Here is a 26597-nt window from a genome sequence, read left to right as displayed (position 1 = left end):
GGTGCCTTGCTCAGGGGCACCTCTGCAGTGTCCAGGAGGTGACCTGGCACCTCTCCAGCTACCAGTCCACGCTCCATATTTTGGTCCGGACGGGGACTTGAACAGGTGACTCTCCGGTTCCCAACCCAAGTCCCTATGGACTGAGCTACTGCTGCCCCATGTAATGTAGGTTTTGATAAGGGAGAAAACTTGTGGGATAAAAAGACATCATCTCTGGTTCTGCTGCATCAGTTTTGTTACTTTGTGGAGTCAGTGGAGTATTCCTTTAAAGGCATTCATAGTTTTGCACTTTGCTGTACCAGAAATACAAAAAAGGACAAAAGTGGTTGTGCTAAGAATAAAAACAGAGAGCTTGAGAGAGGAGTTCAAATGAAGTGAGTTGTGTGCAATGACAACTCCACACATCTAGGTTTTTGCATTGTAAATTGAGGGATTGTTTTTGAAAAGTTGCAAAATTTGAGACACAGCTCCTGCCTTGAATTGGCTGCTGGAAAGAGGGTTTCAGATGCTGTTAGAATATGACTGTCTTTATGTGGAACACTAACGCACATCTCTGGGACTGTAACTCTGTTTTTGTACTTTTTTTCTCTTCTGTGTTATATTTCACTCATTCTTGAGAATTGGGACAAAACCTTATTTTGGGGGCTTTTGATTTTCACTCTTCAATTACGCTGGAAAATATATTTCAAAAGATCAAAGTCTTGACTATTAAACCTTGTAATGGGCCAACCTCTCAGTGATTTAATTTCCTCTTGAATAGCAAACATAATGGTTATCAGAGGTAAGATCTGACGGGGTTAATTTCTTACAGAGATGACAAAAGCTATATTTTTATTAATTTCACAGCAGTCGTAGCCATTTTATTTGTTGCAGAGCTCTCTCTTAATGCTAATCAAAGTACTAATTTTCAAAGAATAATTTTTATTTAGTTTTGATTTAAGAGGGCTACGGAGTTGAAGTTATGGTTGAGACAAACCTGATAGCATTATTGTTGGATTAATGTATCAGAAAATTGAAAGTTACCAGTATTTGAGGCAGCAGTCATGCCTTTTTGGAAACCAGGAAGTGAGATATAAGTCACTGGGATATAGCTGACCCCTTTTATGCCTAATTCAGTAATGTTTTTGTGGAAATCTGACACACACCTTTCCTAAAAATATATTTTTAAAACAAAGAGGATTATAACACCACATTTTTTACTCCAGTGTTATGAGTGCGTACTGTTAGTGTTAGATCTGAGGGCTTTTAACACGTCTTTATTATTTAAAGTTGTGAATTCTTGTCTGGGATGAGGGTGTTTTCTGGCACAGAGCTAGTTTAGAAGTTAGAAAAAATGGAAGCAGATCAACGATATTTTGTAAATCATATCTATTTTATACATATAAACTCTTAAAAATAACATTACCCCCCAAAAAAAGAATTACTGTCATTAAGTCATGATTTTAATGCTTTTTTTTGGTAGGACTTGATGGGAGATTCATGTCTCTTGATTTTTGCAGTACTGTACTTGCTTTTAGTTCGATTTCTCTCACTATGTTTATGTTCTGCACCAGATAGATAAATAGATAGATAGATAGATTCCTATCCCTGATACAAACGTGCAGACTCAGTCACACCTTCTCACACACTCACACCTCTGTCTCTCCCTATGCATTGGCAAACACTTCTCCTCTCTGTGCTCCTGCCTCTCTACCTCCCACACTGGGATAAGTCATCGCTGCTTCAACGAGTAAAGCCCGGTCTTATCTGAACAGTCTCGCTGCCTTCGAGGTCTCATACTCTTCATCTCTCTTCTGTCTGCAGCAGAGCTTCTACACGACTCACCAAGTGTCTCTATCAGCACTGCAAGAGAAGTAGGTGACACACACACACACACACACACACACACACACACACACACTCACACACAGACAGACACACAGAGAGACTGACGACAATAACCACAATATATTCCTTTTCTTTTTATTCTTCTCTCTGTTTGGAAATTGCAGGGTCAATATTTTTATTAATCACATTACTTGACATGATGCACCAAAATTTACTCTATCTGTTTACAGGAATACACTGAATAGAACACAAGGTTTCACAATGGATACACGACTGACGTTTTGCCCATTGCACTTACAACAGTGAATGACATTTTTCCAGGTTTTTTGTTTCATATTTTTTTCACCCGCTGCTCATCATCTTGCAGATCACACCCATCAACTCAAAGACCTCCGGATAGTCTGACAAAGGCGTTCTACTCTGCAGCCGCTGAGGAGGATCTTTCTTGTTTTACAAACACAATATGTATAGAAACTATACACAGACTGGATATGTTTCTGAATACGAGTTTTGTTCCACTGTTGTAAACAGTCAATACAAGTCAGCCACATACACTATGCTTATGCAATAATAATAATAATAATCATCATCATCATTAGTTTCATCATCATCCTCATTATTGTGGTAATAAATGTTTTTTTTTTTATACACAAAAGTTGGCAGCAAATACGGCATGGGGATGCACATGACAGCCGTACTCAAAACTCAAAAGCTGTACAGAAGAATGAAGTCGTATTTACAGTAAGAATGTGTGTCTGTCTGCCTTTCTGTCAATCGCACGGCTGCACTTGGAGGCTGTTTTGTCTCGTGCACCTCATATCGACCAGATAGCATCTCCACCTCTTGTTTTGATATAGATCTTACGCTGTTCAGTCAGAGGCGCTGTTACGCAACCTCCATGTTTCTGCGTTTCATCGAGCAGCAAGTGCTACCAGTCAGGCTTGTGCTTTCAAAATGACATGCCCTGATTTGTGAATGGCTGAACATTTTTACTCATCAATAGTCTCTACGTTGGCCTGTGAAAGTCAAGGTTTGTTAGGCAAACCTTGGTGAAATCATGCCTTACCTTTTTATTTTTATTCTTTTTTTAAATTCAGGTACAACTTCCAAGAATATAAGATCTAATCATGCACCTTTCCAATGGCTTGGCTGCTGAGTGGTTTAATCAACAATGAAATATCCAATAGAAGCATTCCATTCACCCCACAGGTTATACTGACACCCAATATGTACACTGACAAGTATTAATGAGAAGTGCTGACCATCTGTATCACAGGTTTTTATAGCAGCACGGACAGTCACTGCAAGCCAAACACTGAGGAGCCCAGGTCAGCCAAAAAACGCACAAAAACTGAATGAGGGCTTACAAACAGCCAGACGAAGCCAAGCAAACCCATGCTTCAAAGCAACATGATGGTGGACATTCAAAAAACCGACAGTCTACACAGTTTACCCTTTGGCAACGAGTCCCCCGGTGTGGGGAGTGAGGGGTCAAAACATGCCACGAAAATAAAAACAATTCTAGTTCAATATTCAATATTCAAATTCATACAGACAAGCTGCTAAGTAAAAACATTTTCATGACCTTTTTTCTCTTTTTTTATTTTTTTATTTTTTATTTTTTTACTATTTTAGTTCATAATTTTGTTGTTTTTCTTGTGAATACAGTGATGATAATAAACTGTGTTAGGCAGAATCACTTCCGGGTTCAAAATGAGTCATTGCATAGAACATTTGAATTGATAATTGCTTTCATCCTCTCCTATATCTGTATGCATGTGTGTATGCATGTGTGTGTGTGTGTGTGTGTGTGTGTGTATATGTGTGTGTGTGTGTTTGCACAAATAGAGGCAGTGGGCCCAGCTTGTTAGTGAGATCATCTCATTGGTGAATTGGTAACCTCATTAATCAGCAGGAGGGTTAACAGGTCGATTGGGTGGAGAAGACAATTAACCTTGGCTCTGAGGTGTCACTAGGGTGCAAAGTGTATAAGGTATGTGTGTGTGCATATGTGTTTGCAAGGAGATGAATAGAGGGAGAGAGAGAGAGAGAGAGAGAGAGAGAGAGAGAGTGTGTCTGTGTGTGTTCGTACCTGTCTGCATGCTCGTATGCATCTGCACATAACATGCACGTCTGGACACGGTACTGTGGTTGTAAACCCTCTGACAAATTGTATTACGGCTATTTATCAACAGAAGTGTTTAGTATTTCCCATCACTGATTTAAACAACATATATACGATTGTGCTATATACCATTTTCTGCATGCTATTGCTTTTAAAAATCAACAAGCAAATTATTTGATGCAAGAAAACAGATTCAAACAAATAAAAAGTGAAAAATATAAAGTTTTACCAAAGGAAAAAAAAAAAAAAAAAACACAGAACAACAACAAAAAAAGTCACTGGAGAGTGATTCCATAAATACACAAATGACAAATTTACATAATTAGATCTCTGATTTGCTTTTATGTACATAAAATAGTATACAGTCGTGTAAAAAGAAATGCATGATGACATGGACATTTTAAAACATATGAGGTATACAAGTAAAACATGTACTGAATAAGGCTCTTCCATTCAGTGAATATCAGGCAAAAATGAAAAGAAACTAAAAGATGAGACAAATCAATAAAAAGGATAAAGTCCCCTCTGGGGCTTTATCCTTTTTATAGTCAGCTCCAGAGCGGTACACTCAGCTCTGGGGCTGACTATAACGATGGCTTTGCGATGGCTAATTAAGAGCCGTGGCCACTCTTTCATTTGGTCCTCTCATCTGTGTGATTCTCACACGTTGTGGGCACACTGGTAGTACTTCCCTTCCCTAAAAACCTACAGCTGATGACTAGTGGCATCTCATAGGTGGTGAAAAATTATCGATATGGGCTTCTTCTTCTTCTTTTTTTTTCTTCAGTTTTTCAAATATTTGTGCGTGCATTCTCATGTCCACATTTTACACAATGCATTCTGTAGACATCGAAACAAAAAGAGGAGAAATAAAAACACATTCAAAGAAAGGGTCAAATTCCCTATACTGGAATGTACTGTAGAGATCAGAGAAACCAAGCATTCGAGGATTGTGGTGGAGTCATCAGGTTGGTTGTCATTGCCGTGATACACCTCGTCTACTCCAGGTATGTGCTGTCACTGTGGGCTAAAATCGGTATCTTTGATACTTTGATAAAACCTATGAAAGTCTGTCTTTTTTTCACCATGTTTTGCATGAACAGAAGACATCAGTGTAAAATCAAATATCCTTGCCAGATGTGCACTCCTCAGACATGAGCGGTGTTCCATTAAAATTCCTATAGAGGGTGCTGTGAGGCTTCTTTAATCGAGCTGTTTGAAAGAGGAGACATGCACGACCAAACACGCCGAATTCCTCCCATGATATCCAGGTGTCTCAGTTAGCAGGCCTTTTACTGTCACACAGATCCCAGGAGGCTTTCTCCAGGAGGAGGAGGAGGAGGAGGAGGAGGAGGAAGGGAAGCAGGACTCGAGTCTCCCTTCCCCCTCTCTGCTCCTCGTCTCCACATCCTCATTATTGACCGTTGTTGTCCTCCTGAAATAAACACAGCAGAGAAGTGAATGTTAGCAGAAATAGATTAATTGCACAACATGAAATTCTCCAGACCACAAAATCAATGCTGCACCGTAGATTAAACCTGCGTAAATGAATAACATAAAAATCACCCAACAATTAAATGAGGAAAAAACAGGGAGTGCTGCACTGGGTTTAGGCTCTGTGTGGTTAGGTGTACAGAAACCAGGTGCTCGCCTAGGATGGGGCAAAGAGTCAATTAAAGTTATGAAACAGCAACTGTCCAGCTCACTCAGTGTTAAAGTCCATAGTACAGGCAGGCAGTCCAAAAATGCATCCGTGGCACTCCGTAACACCGTTATTAATACATGGATAAACCAACACGTTACGACTATGAAGACTCTCTCTGGACTTTTACGCTGACTGAGCTGGCCAGTCATTGTTTTTTATCTTTAAGTCACCCAACAATTTCGTTTGAAAATATTAGCAGTGGCAGTATAGCATTTTAAAATGACCTAGGCCACTGGTTCCCAAACTGGGGGTCCTGACCTCCACTAGGGGTTTCCAAAGCTTCATGGTGGGGTATGAGGCTATTTTTCATTTTAAGCAGTGTGAGAAAACTTTTAAAAAATATATATGGTAGGCCTATATGTCAGCATTTGATTCATTTCTGTGAGGAAAGCTAAACTGAACTGTTACTTTTAGAGTTTAGATTACTAGTCAAGATGTGAACTAAAAAACCAATCTCACAGGATAAGGGCACATTGAAGAGCTGAACACGAGCTATATTCACAGAACCTTCACTCCCTGCTAAACAGCCTCGTCCTGCATCAGAAAAATATGCAGTTAAATCAACCAAAGTCCTGATGAAAAGATGGAAAAGGGTCAAGGAAAAAAACGTGAATTTTTCAGTATGTATGACTGTAAAAAAATAACATAAAAAATAATGACAAAGACAGAGAATTGTACAAAACATTCCTAAAAATGTGGAAAAATCATTTTTGATACAGTATTCAGGAAATAATCTGCAAAATTCATCCAAATCACTCGTTTTACACAAACTTCTTGTAGTTACTGTGTTCACTACTTGACTTAATTTTACAGTTGATCAGTTGTTCTGCACTGAATTAGTTACGAGTTACGTAATTAAACTACTACATTAATGGAACTGTAAATCACAGTTTGCCTCAGAAGGCTTGACAGCATACGACATCCGTCTTTCCTTGGACCCTCACGACTGAAAGAAACATGTAATTAAATGGAGCAACGTCTGTGAGCTAATTCAGGCATGCTCTGCATCAGTACTGCTGCTCGCTCTTTCAGCCCCACCTCCTCCCCAGCATCCACCTGCAGGCTCTGGCTAAGGGGGTAAATATTAATCATCACTCCCGAATATCTCATGTAACTATATCTGCGAGGAGCGATGAGAGTCTACATGCCAAACTCTAACTATGTTCTGTTGAAATAAATATTTAAAATGTGAGTTGTCTGACTGAACTGCACTCATGTTTTTTGGACTTGTGAATTTTATTCCCCACTTCAAAACATTTGTTCAAAAAGTAATTGAATGTAATTAGTTAACCTACTTTGATGAAGTAATTAAAATAGTTACATTACTTACCATATTTTTTTTAACAGGGTAGTCATCTGATACCTATTACATTTCAAACATAACCTTCCCTGCACTGAATGTAATATGAAATATCAATAAAATATGTCACTTAGGGGTCGTCAGTTCATCAGGGTCCCTTGAGGGAAAAGGTTGGGAACCTTTGATCTACGCCTTTAAAGAATCAGTATGTTTTGTAGTGGCCATTACACAGCACACTCACATAGACCTTAAACCTTCTGCAATGTTTATGTTGCAGCTCTGCCAACCTACTCTCCGTTTCTTCCCATGATACTCCAGCCAATCACAGCCCTGCTGGTATCGGCAGTAATCCACAGGGCTGAGCAGGCTGGCCTGCTGCTCAAAGAAGCACTGAGTCGGGTTTATCTCCACGTTCCCCCACTTTATCCTCAGACTGGCCACAGACACAGAGATGACTTGACACAGCCACAGATATTAATCCAAGTGTCACCATGGACAACATAAAAGCTGAATGATAGAGCTTCTGTCAAATGAGCCACAACTTCATCCTGTGCAAGTCACAGCGTGTTTTGACAGACGCCAAATAAAGTGCATTGAAATCGGCTCTATTTGCACTTCTGTAGTTCTGCTCCATTGAGCAGAATTAGTTTGTTAGCTCACCCTACCATGTAATGAGTGATGCTTACCATGAGTCATCGTCCTGTGTGTCTGCATGTGCTCCTCTCTCTGTGTGTCTTTGCGTGTGTGACATTAAAGCAAAGCCACAGTTAGCCTTCACAGGCTAATTATAGCCCAGTGTGCTTGGCCCAGATTATTGGGCGTGTGTGGAGTCAGAAGGTAAACCATACAAGAGCTGACCTCCCCTGTTCTCGGCTGTGACCTCTCACCTCTGCAGTGCAAAGTTCAAGCAGACTGTGACTTTAATAACCTGACCTGACACGACAGTGAATCAGTGAACAAAAACGCTGAAACAGACAGAAGCAAAACCAAGACAGATGTATGTGAATGGCTTTTAGTTACTTACCGTCGGTCCAATGAGGCTCCAGACGTCTCCACAATCATCATTCTGGGACTGTAGTTCTGTCAAGGCATCCACTTACTTTCAGGCCTCTTCAGCCCTCTGCTTATGTCTTGTAACACCGTGCTGACGAAGCGATTGCCCTTATTTAATTCACTTCAATCGTGTGCCCATGTCTGGGGAATTCAGTGCTGACAAGGCATCCTTTGATTCCTGCTCTGTTCAGTAATTTGGGGTAAGGGAAAGGTACAGCGGATCAGTTAGAATATACAATCACAGAATTTAATCAGTCATCTCTTCACTTGAGTCTTCTCATTATGCAGACACAGAATATGCTAATCTATGTAAATATCCAGCTGATAAAACACTTAATCAATTAATCAAAGTATGACACAAGTCTGTGTCTTCACAGTTTGGAGTCTCGATGGGAAACTTAGGCTACATCCACACTAATATGTTTTCGTTTTAAAACACAGAACTATTACAACGTTTGCACCTGACATCCACACTACTCTGTTTTGGAGACGCTTAAACAGAGACCTTTGAAAACCCTGCTGAGCCCATTTTAATTTTAAAACTCCGAGGCTGCATTTTATGCTGCGTTCACATGGAATCAGGCGGACGGAAGACAGATAACACCCTCTGGGTGGCACGGGAAAAACAAATAAACAGTCCGACAGAATGACAGGACGGTAAAACTAAACATGAATAATGGCATGTTGCAGTGGTGGTGCTGTACTGTTTACAAAGAATGGAATAAAATATTCATTCATTCATTTTCTGTAACTGCTTATCCTGCTGGGGGTCACGGGGGGGATGGAGCCTATCCCAGTTGACATTGGGTGAGAGGCGGGGTACACCCTGGACAGGTCACCAGACTATCACAGGGCTGATACATAGAGACACACAACCATTCACACTCACATTCACACCTACGGACAATTTAGAGTCACCAATTAACCTTCATGTCTTTGGACTGTGGGAGGAAGCTGGAGTACCCAGAGAAAACCCACGCTGACATGGGGAGAACGTGCAAACTCCACATAGAAGGGCTCCCCCACCCCGGGGTTCGAAACAGGAACCCCACTTGCTGTGACAACAATGCTAACCACTGTACCACAGTGCCGCCAGAATAAAATATAATAAATAAAATCATTTGGGGTTAATTATTTTATGTAAATATTCTATCCAGTAAGTGTTAAGATCACCATGTTTTCTTCTTGTGTGAGGGAGCTACCTGACATCCAGATGTAAATTCCGTTGTGGAGGACGGCAGTAAGTTAAAATATTTTGACTCTGAATGGCAGTGCTGCCTGCCGCTACTGCTGCCAGTATTCTCTGTTGGCATCACCTAATTTTACCATCCTGCTCTTGTCCACTAAAATGATATCTGGTTTGCCTTCTACCATCTCCCTGATTCCATATGAACGCAGCATTCGTCTGGACTGGCGGAAAAAGAGACTTTTGAAAACGATGATGCAGACACCTGCACTCGCTTCCTGATTGGGTCTTATCAGTCACAACTTGTCAAGTCTTAGGCCTACATATCTTTAGTGATTTTATCCTTCTTGTATGGATACTCTTTTCCTATCCCAATGCCCTTCTCCAGTGATGGACAATGCTCCCGGGACTACTGTGATATGTTGCTGTATTGGCTTTGGAACAACTCCCAATCTGTTTTCCACCACCTTGACTACCTTATACTCATGCGTTACTTTCAGTAACAGTTCCACCTCATTGTCAGTCCAAGCAAAGAAATCTCTAGTCTTACCTTTCACCCTATCAGTACTAATTTCCGTGACTAAGCAACCAACCACAGAGTAGACAATCTGCTTTCTGTTTACTTTGGCACGCAAATGCAGGTTGTACGTGAATGGTCATGTGCTATGTGTTTCAGGTGTGGTACTCTGCAATCCATTGTACTCAGAATTCTTGACGTGGGGCATGGAAAAGTGCAATGAAAAGGTCATGCTGGAGTTCCAAGTTGGAATCTTAGGCAAAATTTACCAAGCCTGAGTTCAGTGACATAAACAAAGGTGACATCCCAGCGACATGCCAGGGCACAGAGTGAACTAAACAGAGTGACCTTTTTTTATCAGTTTTTATTTTATTTAGTGTTCTATGCAGCGTTGGTGTTGCGAAACGTGCTCTATTGATGTTGTAGAAAAACAAATATTAGTGTGCTGCAGACATCCATGTTTTCCCGAGGAGGTGCCCTGGGACACATTTAGATTGGACGTTGGTAATTTAGGCTCGGAATTATCATCTTTAGACTTGCAATGGATTGCAGCCTTATTAAGGATGGAGATTATTTCTGACAAGGTGCTAAAACACTTGTGTGTGCGGAAGAGATTGTTTTAAAACATTGCTTTAAAATGTGAACACATTAGTGTGAGTGTGGCCTGAAACTAAAGAGGTAAAACAGAAAATATCACCAGCGCTCAACAGTTTACCAACTTAACGCATTGCTGCTTTTGTTTTACACCGACATAAATAAACACATTACATCTTTAAATATTTTCCTATAATACCACTGTTTCTTACTTGCTTTGTGGAGCAGGTGACACAAGATTTGTCATAAAGACATGTCCACAAAAAAGTATCCATTTCTCAAAGAGTAAAGACGAGTTAATGAGATACTCACTGATGCACCCAGGATCTCTCTTCCTCGATTTCCTCTGTAATGTGAAATGTATTTAATGCGGTTTCATAGGTTTTTCAAGTACAAAGCTACCAATCCATCTCGTCTCGACTCTGCATACCCTGAAACAAAAAAACACAGCTGACTCAAAATAAACAAGTGAAGCAATAAGCACGTACATTATCGTTTCCCAAACATCCATAATTTACGTCGAGGAAGCAATTCATCATTTCTGTTGATAAGCAGGCTGCCAGCTGTTGCCTCCCATCCTAAAATCAATGCATGTTTCTAAATTAAAAGTTTGCAAAACATCTTGAGTTGCCTGTAACTGTGTCACTCACCCTCCTCTCTTTAGTTCACCAGAATGAAGTGAACTTCTTCCCAAGGCCAGACAAAGCTGCGTGACAAAAAGAGAAGGAGACAATATCAGAGAACAACCCAAACTGTGATATACCCATTCCAGTATTTCATTTTTTGTCGTATTTATTGACTATACCTTTAAAACAAAAGCTAAAATTCATCAACATTACTAGACATGAAGTTGCATTTCAAAACATTTATTGATGACTGTACCATCTCCCAGTTTCCCCGCCTGCTCTGCTGCCCCTCCTTGCAGGATTTTAGTGAGAACATTGTCCCCTTCAGCAGGCGGCTGTCCTGCTGCGGCGCTGCCTATACCTACAGGTTTGCTGCCAATTCCAACAGGGGCGGCCTTGGAGCCTGCAGACAACAGAACACACAACTGTCACATGTGTCATCTTTTGCCTGTGGTCATTGTGTGGTTTATGGTAATGGTGGAGCTGAGACGTACCGATGCCTGTCAGAGGAGGTGTAGCTATTTTGGTAGGCTGAGGTGCTGGTGGGACTCCTGTTGTAGCTTTCACTCCTGTGGCTGCGGCTGCTGCAGGTGTAGCATCCATTTTTGCCTGTCGAATCGAACAGAGACAAACATGGAGTTAAGGGCAAAGGTTGAAATGCTACTATACATCATCAGATGCAATCCCATTTAAAATATAATCTTATATAGTTAATCAGATAAATTCATGTTCTTGATTTTTATCTGAGTTCTTATTTTTCCTCCCCACCTGTCTCTGCACAGTTGATTTTATGCTAACTACCCAGTAGAAGTGTCTTTTTTGAGTGAGTCAGATTGTTCTCACACTCTACAATCCAAAAGCATCAAACAAACAACTGTTGCTTCGTTTTGTGACATTTGAAAGTGTTTTTTTGAAGGTTTTATGTAACAGGACACTGTAACATCGCCATCTTATACCAGCCTCTCAGGAATATTTTAACATGAAAGTACCACACAATTCAGGATGTTTTAAAGTAGCACATCCTTGAAAGCATAAAGTAGAAACACTTGAAAGTTGTACAGTAGGACCCTGTTTCCCCATGTTTTTGTGCCTAATGACTAATGGGAACAACAATTTTGATAGTGAGAGGGAGAGCGTGAGAGGCAAGAGAGGCAGGGAAGAGAGAGTTGATGACATGCATCCAGGGTCTGGGTGGGACCTGAACCTGTGCCTCTATGGTAAGGACTTGGCCCTGTGGGTATGCATGCTACCAGGTGAGCTCCCAGGTGCCACGGAACCTACACGTTATGTGCATTTGCAGTGCAAAAACAAATATTCCAGACATGCCCATACTTTTAACCGCATGTATAAAGGTAGGAGCACATTCTGATAGATATGTTCTACCTGACAGACTGTGCAAGTCTACTTTTAACTACTTTTATAGAGGTAGTAATCCATTCTGATAAATCTGCCGCCACTGGTAGATCATTCTGAGCAGATACACCAGCAGTGCCGAAACAAGCTGCAGTGTTACCACTTAGGGAATGTTTGCATCTTCAATTTACATCCACTAAAAGTGCTTGCTTTTACCGCTGTCATGCTTCGCTTATGGAAACAGCCCTGAAATTGCCATGGCCAATTCCACCAGACTCCTTTCAAATAAACTGTAATTTTAGTGTGTATAGAGCCAGCATGTTTTCATAACTTACTGGGTAAATTAAGGGTTTATTTCAACCAAATCAGAGCTGGTGATTGTTGAAACAGTGGAAAGACAATCAGAGACAGCTTGTGTGAGTTTTATTTCGTTCTGTCGACTTTGAATGAAGAGTGCTTCACCATTACAGAAATACTGTTTACTTAAATGGAGTCTGGTGAGTTTGGCAAAGGCAATTTTGGGGCTGTTTCTGGTTAAACATCTCCGTCAGGTCCATCTCTGTAGGGTTCCCTTCAATCATGTTGTCATACACAAAAAATAATAATCTCAACATGATGTCAGTGGCAAAAACAAGCACTTTTAGTGGACATTAATTGACAGTGTGAACATGCCCCTGAAGGGTTACAGCCTGTTTCACTGCTGTCGTCGCTCTCTCATTACTGGACCAATTTCAGAAATTGTTCCTCTCATTAGTCACTTAGACACAAAAACAATGGAAAATAGGATCCAGGTTAAAAAATACCAAACTTTCCCTTTAATACCTGTAAAGTAAAACCAGGCTTAGGTCTACTCACTGCTGTGGGAGTCGGCTGCCCAGCTGCAGACCCTACTCCTGGCTGGCGTCCCTGTTGTTGGGCTTGGCCAGATTTGGGCTGTTGCTGTGCCGGTCCAGCTCCTGCGGTAGTTGTTGTAGGCTGGCTGCTCTGAGGGGTCTGGCTGTGCTGCAGTGGCTGCTGCTGCTGCTGCTGTTGTGCACTCTGCTGCTGCTGCTGCTGGGCCTGATGGGTACCATCAAGTGGTTCGGAGCCTGGATGTCTCCCAGACTGTCCCTGACCACCTGACCGCTGCTGCCCAGCGTGGCCCTGAGAGGGCTGCTGCTGCTGCTGCTGCTGTTGCTGTTGTTGTTGCTGCTGCTGTGATTTAGGCCCTGCTGCAGAGGGATCCTGCCTTCTGGAGGTTGTGCGATCTCCTTGGGGTCTCTGGCTCCGTCCCCCAGTGCCGTGGTGATGACCAGACTCTCGGGAGAAGTCGCCTGAGTTCCTTGGGCTTCCCTGGGCGGAACGGGAGTCTGGACCGCCCCTTCTTTGTGCAGATGAGGAGCCTCTGCCATCAGAGCGGACAGATGGGTCTTTGGGGTGTGTCCTGGAAGAACGGGACGACCTAGGATCCTCTGAGGCATGGCGAGAAGAGCTGTGTCTGCCAGAGCTGCTGCCGTGGTGACGGTGATCCCGTGATGCTGTGGAGGAGTGCCGTTGTTGGTTGTACTCATCCTGCTGAGAGTATTCCTCTGGAGGTTCATCGTAATCATGGTAGGTGTGTTTACCACGCCTGCCTGTGGATGAGTGACCGCCACCTCCATGATGTCTTGAGCGATCAGAACGGGCCTCCCGTGGCTTCTCAAACCAGTCAGTCTCCTCTTGGCCCAAATGATAGGCTTTTAAAACCAAAACAAACATTATCAGTCAATTGTTTTATGTGGTGAGAGGAGTAGCATGCAGATTGAAGCCATGCAAAAGAAGTGGGAAAACATGCTCCACATCCCAGAGCCATGCACATTTTTGAGGAATCCAAAAGAAAAAGAAAAAAGTAAAAAAAAACAGACATCACCTCACACTTAAAAATGATGCGTGCAAAACAGACATATAAAACAGGCATGTTTGGCTGAGTTCATCACAGGAAACAATCCATAAAAAAGTAGACAAGACATACAAAGTAATGTCGCTCTTCTCAAAATTTCACACTTGGCATGCAGTCCTTTCCCAGCACACTTTAAAAGGTGGAAGAACGAATGTCAGGCAGCACAAATTATTCAGCACCAGTTACCTTCACTGTCAGAAACGGCACAGTGCATGTCATCTACGAGGTAAGGGTCATCTGGTTTATAGACATGACTCCTTGGTGCGTCCTTCTTGTGATGGTCCTGAACATCTGGCAATGAATGGCTGGAGCCGTACTGGTTCCTCACATCGTGGGCGTCTGCTATACCAGAACTTCTTCCCATGCCTACAGGCTTCCCAACAGGACTGAGTGGGCTCTCCTCTTCTGAATTTTGGCTGCGCATGGGAGCCCTTCCACTGCGGCTGGTTCTCTGTGATCGCTCCATGGCATCCCTCTCGTAGGATTTACTTCTGTGGCCTGTGGCATCTCTGGAGGAAATCTTGTCCATACCATATCCAGTGGACCTGGACCTACCAGAGCTGTACATGCGGTCCTCCTCCTCAAGACCCTCACGACTGGTGCCGTAATATTTCTGCTGGTCGTATGCATTCTTCTTCATCCCGTAGGTGCCATCATCCTGAAGCTTCTTGGTTCTGGACACAACCGTACAGCTGCCTCCTGTTGATGTTGTCATTGTGTACGAGGCAAGGTCAGACTCCACATCCCGTGCTTCCTCGATAGGAGAGAATTTAGAAATCTTCTGCTCCATTCCCTGCTTCCTGTGCTTACTACGTTTAGAGGAAACTACTGCAGGGGCAAGATTCTTGGGTGCGAGTTTGTGGCTACCGGAGCTGCTCCGCGACGTGTGTTTATAATCATCATAGTAATAGGAGCCTCCACTAACTGTGGTGCTGGTGCGACTATCCACTGTACTCTGGTACCCTGTTGTTCCTGTGGGTCTACCATAAGCATCCACGGGCTCATCTTCAGGCCGACCATAGCCACTCCCACGTGCAGGGCCATTCTCACTGCGGTACCGCCCTCCAACAGGATGACCCAGAGCATCAGTAGGTTGGCTAGTGTTGTCTTTGGTCAACTCACTGATATCATCAATCATGACATAGTTCCTGGGAATATTTTGCTCCAGGTTGGAGGTGTAGAGTCCATCTGAAGCATAAGCAGAGGTGGGGCTGTCCACAGAGTGAGTGAGGCCAGGCTCAGGGGGGCGGTACTGTCCATACGCGTTGCTGTAGACTGAGCCGAAGTTGGTATCTGGAGCTGATGTGGCCACTGACACTGCTGGGTTGCTGATGACTTCATAGTTAGTGGGGAGTTTTTGCTCAAGGTCAGCCAGAGAGGTTTGCCGTGGCCTTTGATGGACTGTAAGGATCTCTGCCTGGGGCTGGTATGTGAGACCAGGTTGGTAGGAGCTGTGGCTAGGGTAAGGAAGGCTCTGGCCTGGCATAGGCTGACCAGGGGGATGGAAGCCCTGGTGACCATGCTGCTGCATGCCGAGGTCTGTCTGGTAGGAGGATTGGCCATAAATGCGATTGGAGTAGGTTCCCTGGTTCTGGTAGCCAGGCCCTGGTGGGGGATGGGGCTGGAATGTTCCTGGCTGGGGTGCAGAGGATGAAGGGTACTGAGGAGGCTGGAAACCTATCTGTTGGTAAGTAGCGCCTGGCTGCTGTGTTGATGGCTGACTTTGAGGGTATGGATAAGACATATAGGACGAGGTTGAGGGATACTGGGAGGTTGCATTGAGGTCATTAGTAAATTGACTCAATGGTGCAGTGCTGGGCCTTGTCAGCAGACCATTAGCATCAAAGGTTCCTGCTGCAGCTGCCAGCCTGAGGTTATTGAGCTCACTGTCTGACATGTAGTCCCGAGCATCACCCATACATCTCAGGTAAGCCAGCTCTCTCCTCTCCCTCTCCTTCACCATGGTCTCCTTACGTTGGGTGATGCCCAGCTCCAAGTAACGTAGCTTGGCGTCAATCTCTTTCTCTTCCTCCTCCAGTTCAGCCTGCTGCTTACGGAGCTTCGATGACTCTTGTTCCACAGCTTTCAGTTCACTCAGCAGGCCGGCCTTGGTGACTCCCTGGGCAGGTCTCGGAAGGACCCTCTGTGGCATGCCAGGAGAGCTGTACATTTGTGCTGGAGTCACAATGGGGAGCGGAGTCTCCTCTGGAGGGGGGCTGGGAAGAGTCCTCTTTATTTTCCTCATCAGAGAGTTCTGCTGCTGCTGCAGGGAGGCCATCTGCTTGGAGAGGCAGAGACACATCAGCAAACACTGAGCTATAAACAGAATGTGTTTATGTAAATTAGACTCATTACTGTACACTGGGTACTCACAGAGGGTCTGCACATTTCTTCAGTCTAAGACCTAAGTGAAGAGCTATCCAGCCTGATAAGTTGTCAGACTACTTGGTTAATTAACCTATGTACTATGGGGGCGTTAGCTCCATCAGTAGTTCAATTAACATAGTTTGATTTCATTATATTGATTAAAATGCTGTTTCGCTGAAGCCAAGACACTAAGTGACGTTTTTCATTTTATGCCTGATTAACAATGTTAAAATGTTTAGTGATGGCAGTCAGGGTAGTCAACACAAAGCACCTCCATTACATAATAATTTTGCAAAGTGGCTCCACTTAGGGGTACACTTTAACGATGATACTCATTGTACTAAATAAGTAACATTTATAGCCCTCTTACTGCAATGAGTTAAATATCGTCAGAAGGAGCATAAGTGCTTTTTCAATTTATATCTAATTTGCCAAATGCAGGATCCATGAATGAATAATTATTCATTAAAATAAAATACTTAACAGAGAAATGTGTGTTGGAGTAGCTTCGTAAATGCAAACATCAGCTGGCTAAATATATTTCTCCAAATCAACCAGAAGCATCAGAGTATAACAAAGCAGTTGTTTTGAGTCGTTTGATTTCTTTTGAATGTAATTTCAGAAATATATGAATTATCTATTTACTCCTTTGATCAAATATTCACAATATCTGGCCTTTTCCATATTGCTCCAAATATTTATGTATGGCATGCAGGTAAGAACAGTTGACAATATAAACTAGAAATAAACACATAATGAGAAAAGACATCTATGCTAGTCTAATACTTACAAAATAGTTGTGTTGGGTAGATCCATGATGGTATTTCTAAGTATCCAAAAGAGAGCCATGTATGAAACACTAACACTCGAGATTAGACGTGCAAATGTGTAAAATGCCTGAAATCTGAGTGCTATGTTTGCTTCTCAAGACTAATTTTGGTCTAAGTGCAGAGCAATGTTAATTTACTTTGACCAGCTGCTAACAATCAGGAAGACAGCAAAGCACCACCAGGATTCGTCCACATTGTATGTCCCCCTGGCAACTCTTAGGGCTTTGCCAGATATAGAAGACATGACATAAGTGTGTGTGTGTGTGTGTGTGTGTGTGTGTGTGTGTGTGTGTGTGTGTGTGTGTGAAAGAGAGAGAGAGAGACAGGAAAACAGACTAAAAGAGCAGAAAGGGGGAAGATAAGGGAGGAGATACGGCAGAAAAGGATGATGGGAAAAGCTTTTCTGGCATGGCCAGCTGCTCTCATGAGAACATTCTGTCACCTTCTTGATGCCAGATCCTGTGTGATCATCACACACAGCATATTCTGCATACACATACAATTTTTTATTTAGATTTTTTTTAACTCTCAGACAATGAATCAACAAATACTGCCTTAATTGAAAGGCTTTTATTTCTATTTAATGTTTGTCCACATGCTAATTGGCTCTTGTATATGTAGAATGGACTAACATATTTTTTCGTTGTTTGGCACTGGTATGCATTAGTTTGAGTGCAAAAATTGTACTAAATTTCATCACACCCTGTATGTTTTCAGAGTCAATCTGAGTCAGTCTAATGCATAATGCATTTCATCCCCTGCAAATTAACATGCAGGGTAAACCTGACATCAGTACATGTTGTATATCAGCAGCAAAAACATATGTTGTATTGGATCAAAAGACAAACATCTCCACAGGGGATCTAAAGCATTTATGCACTGTAGCTTTCTTGGAGAAACTACAGTACTTTAGATTTTGTGGGGGGTGCTGCATTTCTAAAAATAGACATTTCTTCTGAATACATTCCACTAAAATGCTGTATGTTCTTTCACTCTATTGTTGGATGTCAGTTTCAGTTAATTTTGCTTTTAAAAGCCACCCATTAACCATTAACTAAGCGGTTAATTTTGAAGAAAAATAACGCAAAATAATGTAAAATACAAGAGGCCTTTTCTTTCAGTCCAGTGCTGCACTGACTCAGTGACTTTTAGCACTGAGTTTCAAAATGCTATCCTATTAGAGATGATAAAATCTGAATTTTTTGTGATTTGAATGTCGTGCCTTTTATTTTATTTTCTGTTGGCTTTGCTGACAGCCAGCCAGCTAACATGCAGAAAAATAGTGCCCACTGCCCACCCTCCAGTCTTCATTGTTTATTTAATGTTAGCCTTGGCCAATCTTTACTGCGCACCACTCATGTTGGGTGGAACCTAGCTACTGCCGCTGTTCATCTAGCTGTGGAAATATGGTGGCCACCCTCCAGTCTCCCCACAGGTTAAGGATTTATTTTAACCCACAAAACCTCTTTAGCACTGTTAATTATATTAGACCCACTAGCTGCACTGACACTGCTAATGGTGCTAACAGAGCTAACAGTGATGCTAAAGGGGGTTTGTGGTGCAAATTTGGGCCACTTACTCACTGGGGTGACCTGGAGGAAGAGTGGGAGGAAGGACACAATGTTTCCACAGCAACACTTATGGGTTGGGACAGCGTTATCAGTGGCAATTGTTGAACGATCAAAGCAGCTAGTTTGCTCCCATCTGACCAGCGTGGTGCACAGTCTAGTAAACTGAAGAGTGGACTGATCTATAGACCAACATGAGTAACTTTTTTTTCTTAAAGATTATTTCTTAGCTTTTTGTCTTTATTTCAAAGGAAAGTTTAAGAGTGAAAGGGAGTTATGTTGGTAATTTGTATACTGTGTGTGTATTATTGTTGTGTATTGTGCTTTCTTTGTTTTCATGCTTTGCAAAAAGTTCAATAAAAATATGTCTAAAAAAAAAAGAGTGAAAGGGGGAGAGAGAGAGGATGACATGCAGCAAAGGGCTGCAGGTTGGAATCAAACCTGTGTTGCTGCAGTAAGGACCTTATAGGGTGCCAGGTCTACTGTGTGAGCTACTTGGCGCCCTGAACTGAATAGTTAGCCATTGACATACCTAATTCCATTCATTATCATTAATGTACTCCTTCAGAAAATAGGTAACGGATAAATGAAATTATTTTTAAAGAAGAAGTGATGGTTTCGTACCTGACTGTTGGACACAGCTTGCTGATGATATGGGGAGAACCTGTTCTTGGCAGGATCCTCTGACGTGGGGCTGAGAGGCTTGGGATCCGACATGGAGCGCTGAACACTTTTTATGGGTCTTGGCAGGGTCTGGTGGCGTTGGGGTGATTCGGCCGTAAAGGCCTTCTGCTGGGGTGTAACATGGGCCTTGTTGAGCTTCTCCTGGGAGGCAAATGTTGTCTCCAGCATGCGATGAGGAGACAACGGAGATACGGGGGAATACAGCACCTGGGGAGATTTGGGGGGCTGACGAGAGGGAGACTCATTTTGTTGATAGCCAATTTCCAGGGGGTCTGGTTTCCTCCTCTCAAACTTGGCAACTCCTTGGAGCCTAGGAGAGGTTGGGTCAGATGTGTTTGCACCGACTATATGCAGACTTGTGGAGTATGGACTAATAGTTGTAGGGACGCTCAGTTGAGGGACGACCACACCCTGAGACTGAGACTCTGGTTCTGTCTGGCAGGCCAGACTCTCTCCTTTATGGGTCCTTTCAGGAGCCGCTATGTAATGTAATAGGTCAACCTTTGAGGTCTCCGCCATGGTTATGTGGATTGCAGGTGAAATCCTGCCTAGTTGGTCGGGCTCTGTTTGGCATGACGAATCATTTGTGGTCTGAATAGCTATACTTGTAGATGCCACTTTAGATGACTCTGATTTAGCCTCACCACTGGACTCGGAGTGCTTGGACACACGTGATCGCCTGCGTCTCACTGGTTGCTGGTCCCATTCTCCTTGGTCCTCCTCATCTGTCTGCACACTGCAGTCCGCAATACGCCTCGTTCTCCTACGCCTGTTCATGAATCTGTCTTCACCATCTTCATCATCAGTTTGCACACAGCTGTCTGTAATCCTCTTCACAGAGTCCTCCTCTGAGCCATCCCTCAGCCGAGGCATCGAGTTCTGCTTTTTCATGATCTTGGAATCTGCCATTTTGTCTGTGCTTCTCAAAGACATTTCAGAAGCAGAACTATGAATAGGCCGAGCAGCCACCACAGCTTGGACAACTTGTCCATCCTGCCAAAACTGAACACTCTGGCCATCTTGTTGAATAACTCGACCACTCTGGTCACAAATAATGAACCCTTGAGGGGCCCCTCCAACAACTACCCCTTGTATAGCACCCTGGGCTGACGTTGCTGCTGCTGCTGCCGCTGCTGATGCAGCGGCAGCTTCTGCTGCTGCAACAGCAGCTGCTGCCTCTACTGCAGCTGTCTTTTGCCTTTTCTGCTCCTCCAACTGCTGCTGTAACTGTTGCTGTAGAGACTGGATTTGTTCAAGCTGCATTCTCTGCTGAGCCAGTTGTTCCCTTTGCATTATAAGCTGTGTCTCCCGCTCTGCCTGCTGTTGGTGAAGGACTTGCTGTTTGATTGTCTGCAGCTCTTGTATCTCACGCTGGACAATTAGTTGTTCTTTTTCTCTGTGACGCTGAAGCTCCATACGATCTCTTTCAAGCTCCTCCTGTAGACGCAGCTGGCGTAATTTCTCCAATTCAACACGCTCTCGCTCTAGCTGCAGCACATGCTCTTGTTGCTGACTCAGTCTCTCATCTTCCTTACTTTTCTGGGCATCCGCAGGAGGAGAAAGTTTGGTACCTGGTGCTAGGGCAGTGCCATGAGGTGTCACTTGCGGCTGACCCTGTGGCAGAACTAATGGTTGAGGTTGACTAATGGGTTGAACTTGAGGTTGGGTCTGAGTCAGAGATAAAGGTTCAGTTTGAGCAGGCAACTGGTGTGACTGCATTTGAGCCTGCACTGGCTGGACGGTTGGAGGTTGGCCTTGAGCTTGAGATAGGGACATAACACTCTGTGAGGTAAGTTGAGTGCGGTCTGTCTGTTGATCTGCCATAGTTTGCATCCCAGTTGCTGGTACATTTTGTGCTCCTAAGTGTGCTGTAGGTTGTGTAGGTGGAATGGTTGCAGCTGTTTGTGCAGCAACTGTTGTCAAAGGCTTTCCGAGGTAAACGGGAGTGTCCTGGTGGGTGCTGCTTGCATCAGGCACACTTCCTGATGGTGTGGCTGAAGTAGGATACTGGTTTGGAGGAGGGTAGGAATATGGTCCCTGTATGGACAGAGGCATTCTAGGAGTCACTTGAGGCAACCTGGTAAGACTAGCCAATGGTACAGCAGTTACACCTGTAGGGTACGGTCTGTAAATTCCTCTAGGCATGGGACGCAGGACAGAGGAAGGCTGGGTGGTAATTGGCAAGGTGGAGGCTATCGGTGTGTTAATGGTGGAGTATATCATGCCATCACCTCCTCTCATAGCAGCAGGGTACAAGGCGCGTATACTTGCTTGTCTAGCATTTATTAGGTTTGTTAGGGTTTGGCCATTTGCTGTTGGTCTTCCATCTGGGCCATACAGTAAGTTTGCTCTTATTGATGCTAAGCTTTGCTGGAGGTTTAGTCTAGCTAAAGGTCCACCCCTTCCAGCCCCATATGGCACCAGTTCAGGATTATTTCCATACCGGCTCCCAAACTGGTCCACAGAGTTAAGAGCTGCACACATGCGACTGATCTCCCTGGCAGTGGTTGCACTGTACTGAGCCAGATTGGAGTCCTGTGGTGCAGTTAAGTCACGTGAACCGTAGGCATAGTCAGAATTGATATTTGACATTGAGCCATATCGGCGAAGGGGTAATGAAGGACTTGCAAAATCTCCTTGGTGACGCAGGTCTGTGTAAGATCCATACTGTGCTCCAATGCCAAGGTATCCACCATCATAAGCCTGATTCATGCTGCTAAGATCAACTGCCAGACCCCCCTGGACATTACTCTGATAGTGACTGGCATCAGTCATGGAGGGCAGATTAGTATCAGACATAGATGGCTGAATTCTTCCTGAGGGAACTATGGGTGGTTGATATGGTTTATGTTCCTCAGTCACTCCTTGTGTTCCTTGAGGCTGGTGTTGTTGTTGTTGTTGTTGTTGTTGTTGTTGTTGTTGTTGTTGCTGTTGTTGGCTGACATTGTAGGGATAGGGTGGGTGGGCTGCTTGAGAGGCTTCAGTGGTGGGGTTTTTATCTGAGGATACTGTTGTAGGCTTCTGAGTGAATGACCCTGAACAGGAACCAGCAAAGGGCAATTTGTAAACAACATCACAACAAGCCACCTGGTTTTCTGGTTTGATCTGTCCCGTTAGATCCAAGACCTGAGGAGGGGGAGGAGGTTCCTCTCGCTTTACCAGTTGAGTCACTGTGCCCCCCTGTGATGTGTTACTTTCATCCATTTGCACCATCATAACATGGGGTTTACCAGTGGACAAGTTCATTACTGTTGGCTTGTTTTTCAGCTCTAAGGCAACTCCACCATAGACTTCATGGGGAGCATTAGATGCAGGACCCCCAGACACTGACGGTGGAGCCAGGGGAGATAGTCTAGGAATGGCACTAGCAGTCACTGCAGGCTGGGCACTGCTTGCCTGACTCACTACGAGGTCTTTTTTCATCAGCAGCGGCTGGACCTGATTAGCTAAATTGTAACGAGCAAAAGAGGATTGCTGTTGGTGCTGCTGGAGTTGCTGCTCAAGAAGCTGTTGCTGCTGCAGGAGCTTCTGTTGCTGTAACTGCAGTTGCTGCTGCTGTATACCCAGGTTCTCCAGGCAAGCATCAATTTTGGGAATAGATGGGTCAGTAATTGCTGGCTTGGTCTGTGTCAAACACACGGCTGCTCCAACACCCTGCCCCAAATCGACACGATTCTGCAAAGGATCTCCATACACTACTGGCTGCTTAGGTTGGGACATGAACATAGAACCTGTAACTGTGACACTAACTGTGGTCGGTGTTGATACAGATATATGCGGTTGCTCTTGTGCATTCAGGTTCATAATAAGAGGCTGCACTGCTGTATGTCGACCAGATGGCTGCTCTGATCCTAAAGAGTATCTTCTTGCATCAGAAGCAAGGGATGTTAGGTCCATCCCCTGGTCTGTAATTATAATTGGAGCGGGCCTCATTGGGGTTCTCAGATCCACCACATTAGTGCTTGACCCACCCTGAGCCACAACTATTGAAGAGCCTGGTATATTTGAGATTTTACATAGAGATATGTTTTCCATAGATCCACGACTATGCGTAGTTGTTGTCACAGTGCTAATACCAACACTTACTTTTTCAACTTTTTGAGCCATCTGTGAAGAATGTTTTGGAGACTGTTGTGAAGGATGCATTTGCGGTGATGTTGGAGAACTTGTCGAAAGGGGCTGGGAGCTATACAAGGTTTTACAACTGCCCTGTGTTGGCGATGACAAAGGGGAAGTGGAAGAATTTACAGTGAGTGGCTTGGCAGGACTAGTTGTTTCAGAGCCTAGTGTTATCACCATCACTGGTGATTCTTGAGATGACTGTTGTCGCGCAAGACGTGGTGAAACTGCCCTTTGAGGTGCCTGAGCTCCATGGGATGTTGCGGCCGATGTAGGACCACCGGGCAAAGATGGCAGCTGTCTGCCACTGCCACCAGTGGGTCTCACGGATGGCGAATGTGTTGGGCTTTGTGCTGGAGAAGCACTTGGGGAGACCGGGGGGCTAGGACCTTTGAAAAGGGAGAAAACTTTGGAGGACAATGAGGATGCTCCAGGGTCAGGTGCTGCTTGTGTTGCCCTCTGGGAGCCTGCTCTGTTGCTAGCAGGCACCGTGCTACCTGCCTGTCGAGTTGTGGCAGTCTGGGTTTTGGTCGGGGCAACTCCTACAACACCTTCAATTTTGGCACTCTGTGTCATCATCCTATTTTGTGTTTCTTTTGATAAATGTTGTGCTGCAATTCTTGGATCACTCCCTGTTGTAGAGAAGGATACTGGTGCAGTAACTTGTGTTGGGCTTGAGCCGGGTGTTAGGACAGTTCCTGCTTCAAGATGATGTTTACTCTCAGGCTGAGAGGCTCCTTTCTGCTGATTAACTGCATGTCCTTGCCTCTGCATGAGCTGTGCTTTCTTCATCATCTCCTCATAGACCTCCTCTGCACTTTTTAGTGTTTTATCAGATGGTGACATTGCTGATGTCTTTTCTGTAGGGGAATAGAGTGATGTGAAAGTTGGAAGGTTGTATTCATTTCCTGATTTATAAAGCTTTCCACCAATCATCTCAAAGCCCTCTGCCTCTGAGTCCATTGATGGTGAGTATTCAGAGCACGATGATCTGTGAAGCTCCTCCATCTCTGCAGCCTGTCTCAGCTCTTCTGTTGGCGATGCGTCTTCAATAGGAGAGAGATTACTGGGGGGAGTTTTGGATCTTTCCCTGCGTCTCTGTGCCCGTAGCTCCTCCTTATCCCTCTTTGTTTTTCGAGCAGTACTTCTGATCCTCTGTTGCTCCAGATCTCTCATCTGCTCCTGTTCTCTAAGCAGTTCTTCCTCCTCTCTGAGCTCATCCTCCTCAGATGAGTCCTCGATAGTGGGCAGCAGTGGCCCATGGGATCGATGTCGAGCCTTCCTCTGCTGTTTTGCCTCTTCTAGTCTTGCCCTACGACTGGGGCTGCTGTCACTGTCGTCCTCCATGGATGACACAGATGTAGGGGATGTCCCAGAGGTGTAGCTGGGAGTGGTGGCAGGTAGGGTGGATGAATATTCTCCCTTGGACCGCTCCTCTGGAGAACCAGTCAGACTCTCCATCTCCAGCTCTGGTTCTCGTAGGTCATGCTCAGTACTGAGCTCCATGTCTCGGTTGTAGCTGTTGGTGTTATTGAGCTCAATAGTCTTAAAACGCCGAAGGCCTCCAGCCATTACAACGTCGTCTTCTTCATTTGCCTCTGATGCCTTGGTGTCATCCTCAAAACTACTAGAATGATGAGCGAGTCGTCGTCTCTCTTTGCTCAAATCCCCACTGGCTTTATGTCCCCTTTTAGCCTTCTGGCTTCCATGTTCCTCCATCTCATCTTCGTCTGCACTCATCTCCATAATTTGCCTCCTCATGAATTCCTCATCTGTTAAATCTTTATGTGACTTCTTCTGTCTTACTGGCAATGGTGACAGACCACTTTCACTGCTGTCTTCCACGTAATCATGGCGAAGCTTACAACTGAGATCATCCTCTGATTCATCCCTTGCTGCATCATCATCAGGACTGTAGTCCCGGCCCTGTCCTACTGACAGTGAATGCGGCCTGTGCTTCTGGTCTGATGTCGTCTTTGACTCTAGCAGAGGCTTCATGGAGCTCTCTAGCTTGGTGATTTCTGAGGGGATGGAAGCGCCTCTTTCACTGAGCTTGATCCCTTCTTCTCGGATCTGCCCTGTAATCTCCCCATGAGAGCTGGAGATCCCATCTGACGAGTATCCAGTGTCACTTAGACTGTGTGTGCTTGATTTGTTGAAATCCTGAAAAAAGAAAGAAAGAGAAGAAGAGAGGTCAGAAGCAAGAAAGGCATAATTTTTTCCTAAATGAACTCATTGCGTGGTCTATTACAAGCCTCAGTGCACACCTTGTATCCCACTATTTCATCAAACTCATCAGCAGTGACATTTTTATGAGCATTTTAAGAGAGGGAGTAAAATTAATGCACTGCACCTAATACAGTTGAAACACTCTCTAATACTCAGATATTAGAGGATAATTACATCGGAAAGAACAAACCCTTAATCAAACAATCAGATACAGTAAAACTTTAGGCTAAAATCAACCCAAATACTTAGTTTGGATTTTCAGAATTTGATTTTACATCATTTATACATTTGTTATCAAGGAAAAAAAGGCCTCAACTTCTTACATTTTTTTCATATAAGAAAGCACAGAATCGTGCTTATACTTCGACTCGTTCGTGACTGTTATCTTATTTTGCACTTCACTGAAGGTATTAATCATATTCTTTTGATTTGGGTTGAGTTTGCCTTTCAAAGTTATGTACGCACAGATGGATAAATACACTGACACAGAGTGAATATAACAGACAGTTGAACATACAAACATCTACAGACAAATGTCATCTGGTTACATGCTTGATCGCCATCTCTGACGCATTCTCCGTTGCATTCTTCGAACC

General features: G+C 43.9%; 1 protein-coding gene across 2 annotated transcripts in view; it reads right to left on the bottom strand.

Moving 5' to 3' along the window:
• Nucleotides 1–1966: 1966 nt before the first annotated feature.
• The window catches only part of bsnb (bassoon (presynaptic cytomatrix protein) b), a 106511-nt gene continuing 81880 nt past the window's right edge, over nt 1967–26597 (bottom strand). Inside the window, exons 5-14 of one of the 2 annotated variants that reach the window (XM_050038855.1) lie at nt 19594–25935; nt 17362–17397; nt 14391–16482; nt 13142–14001; nt 11428–11542; nt 11190–11336; nt 10958–11013; nt 10620–10738; nt 7982–8193; nt 1967–5387 (exon numbers count right to left, since the gene is read on the bottom strand). In XM_050038855.1, the coding sequence (XP_049894812.1) occupies nt 10973–11013; nt 11190–11336; nt 11428–11542; nt 13142–14001; nt 14391–16482; nt 17362–17397; nt 19594–25935 (9633 nt within the window). In that variant the 3' untranslated portion in view covers nt 1967–5387; nt 7982–8193; nt 10620–10738; nt 10958–10972. The remainder of the gene's footprint in view (nt 5388–7981; nt 8194–10619; nt 10739–10957; nt 11014–11189; nt 11337–11427; nt 11543–13141; nt 14002–14390; nt 16483–17361; nt 17398–19593; nt 25936–26597) is intronic. The other variant, XM_050038856.1, reaches the window with a different exon arrangement.

Source organism: Epinephelus moara, chromosome 24, assembly GCF_006386435.1.
Source record: "Epinephelus moara isolate mb chromosome 24, YSFRI_EMoa_1.0, whole genome shotgun sequence".
NCBI lineage: Eukaryota > Metazoa > Chordata > Actinopteri > Perciformes > Serranidae > Epinephelus > Epinephelus moara.
This window is presented reverse-complemented; position numbering and strand designations above follow the sequence as displayed.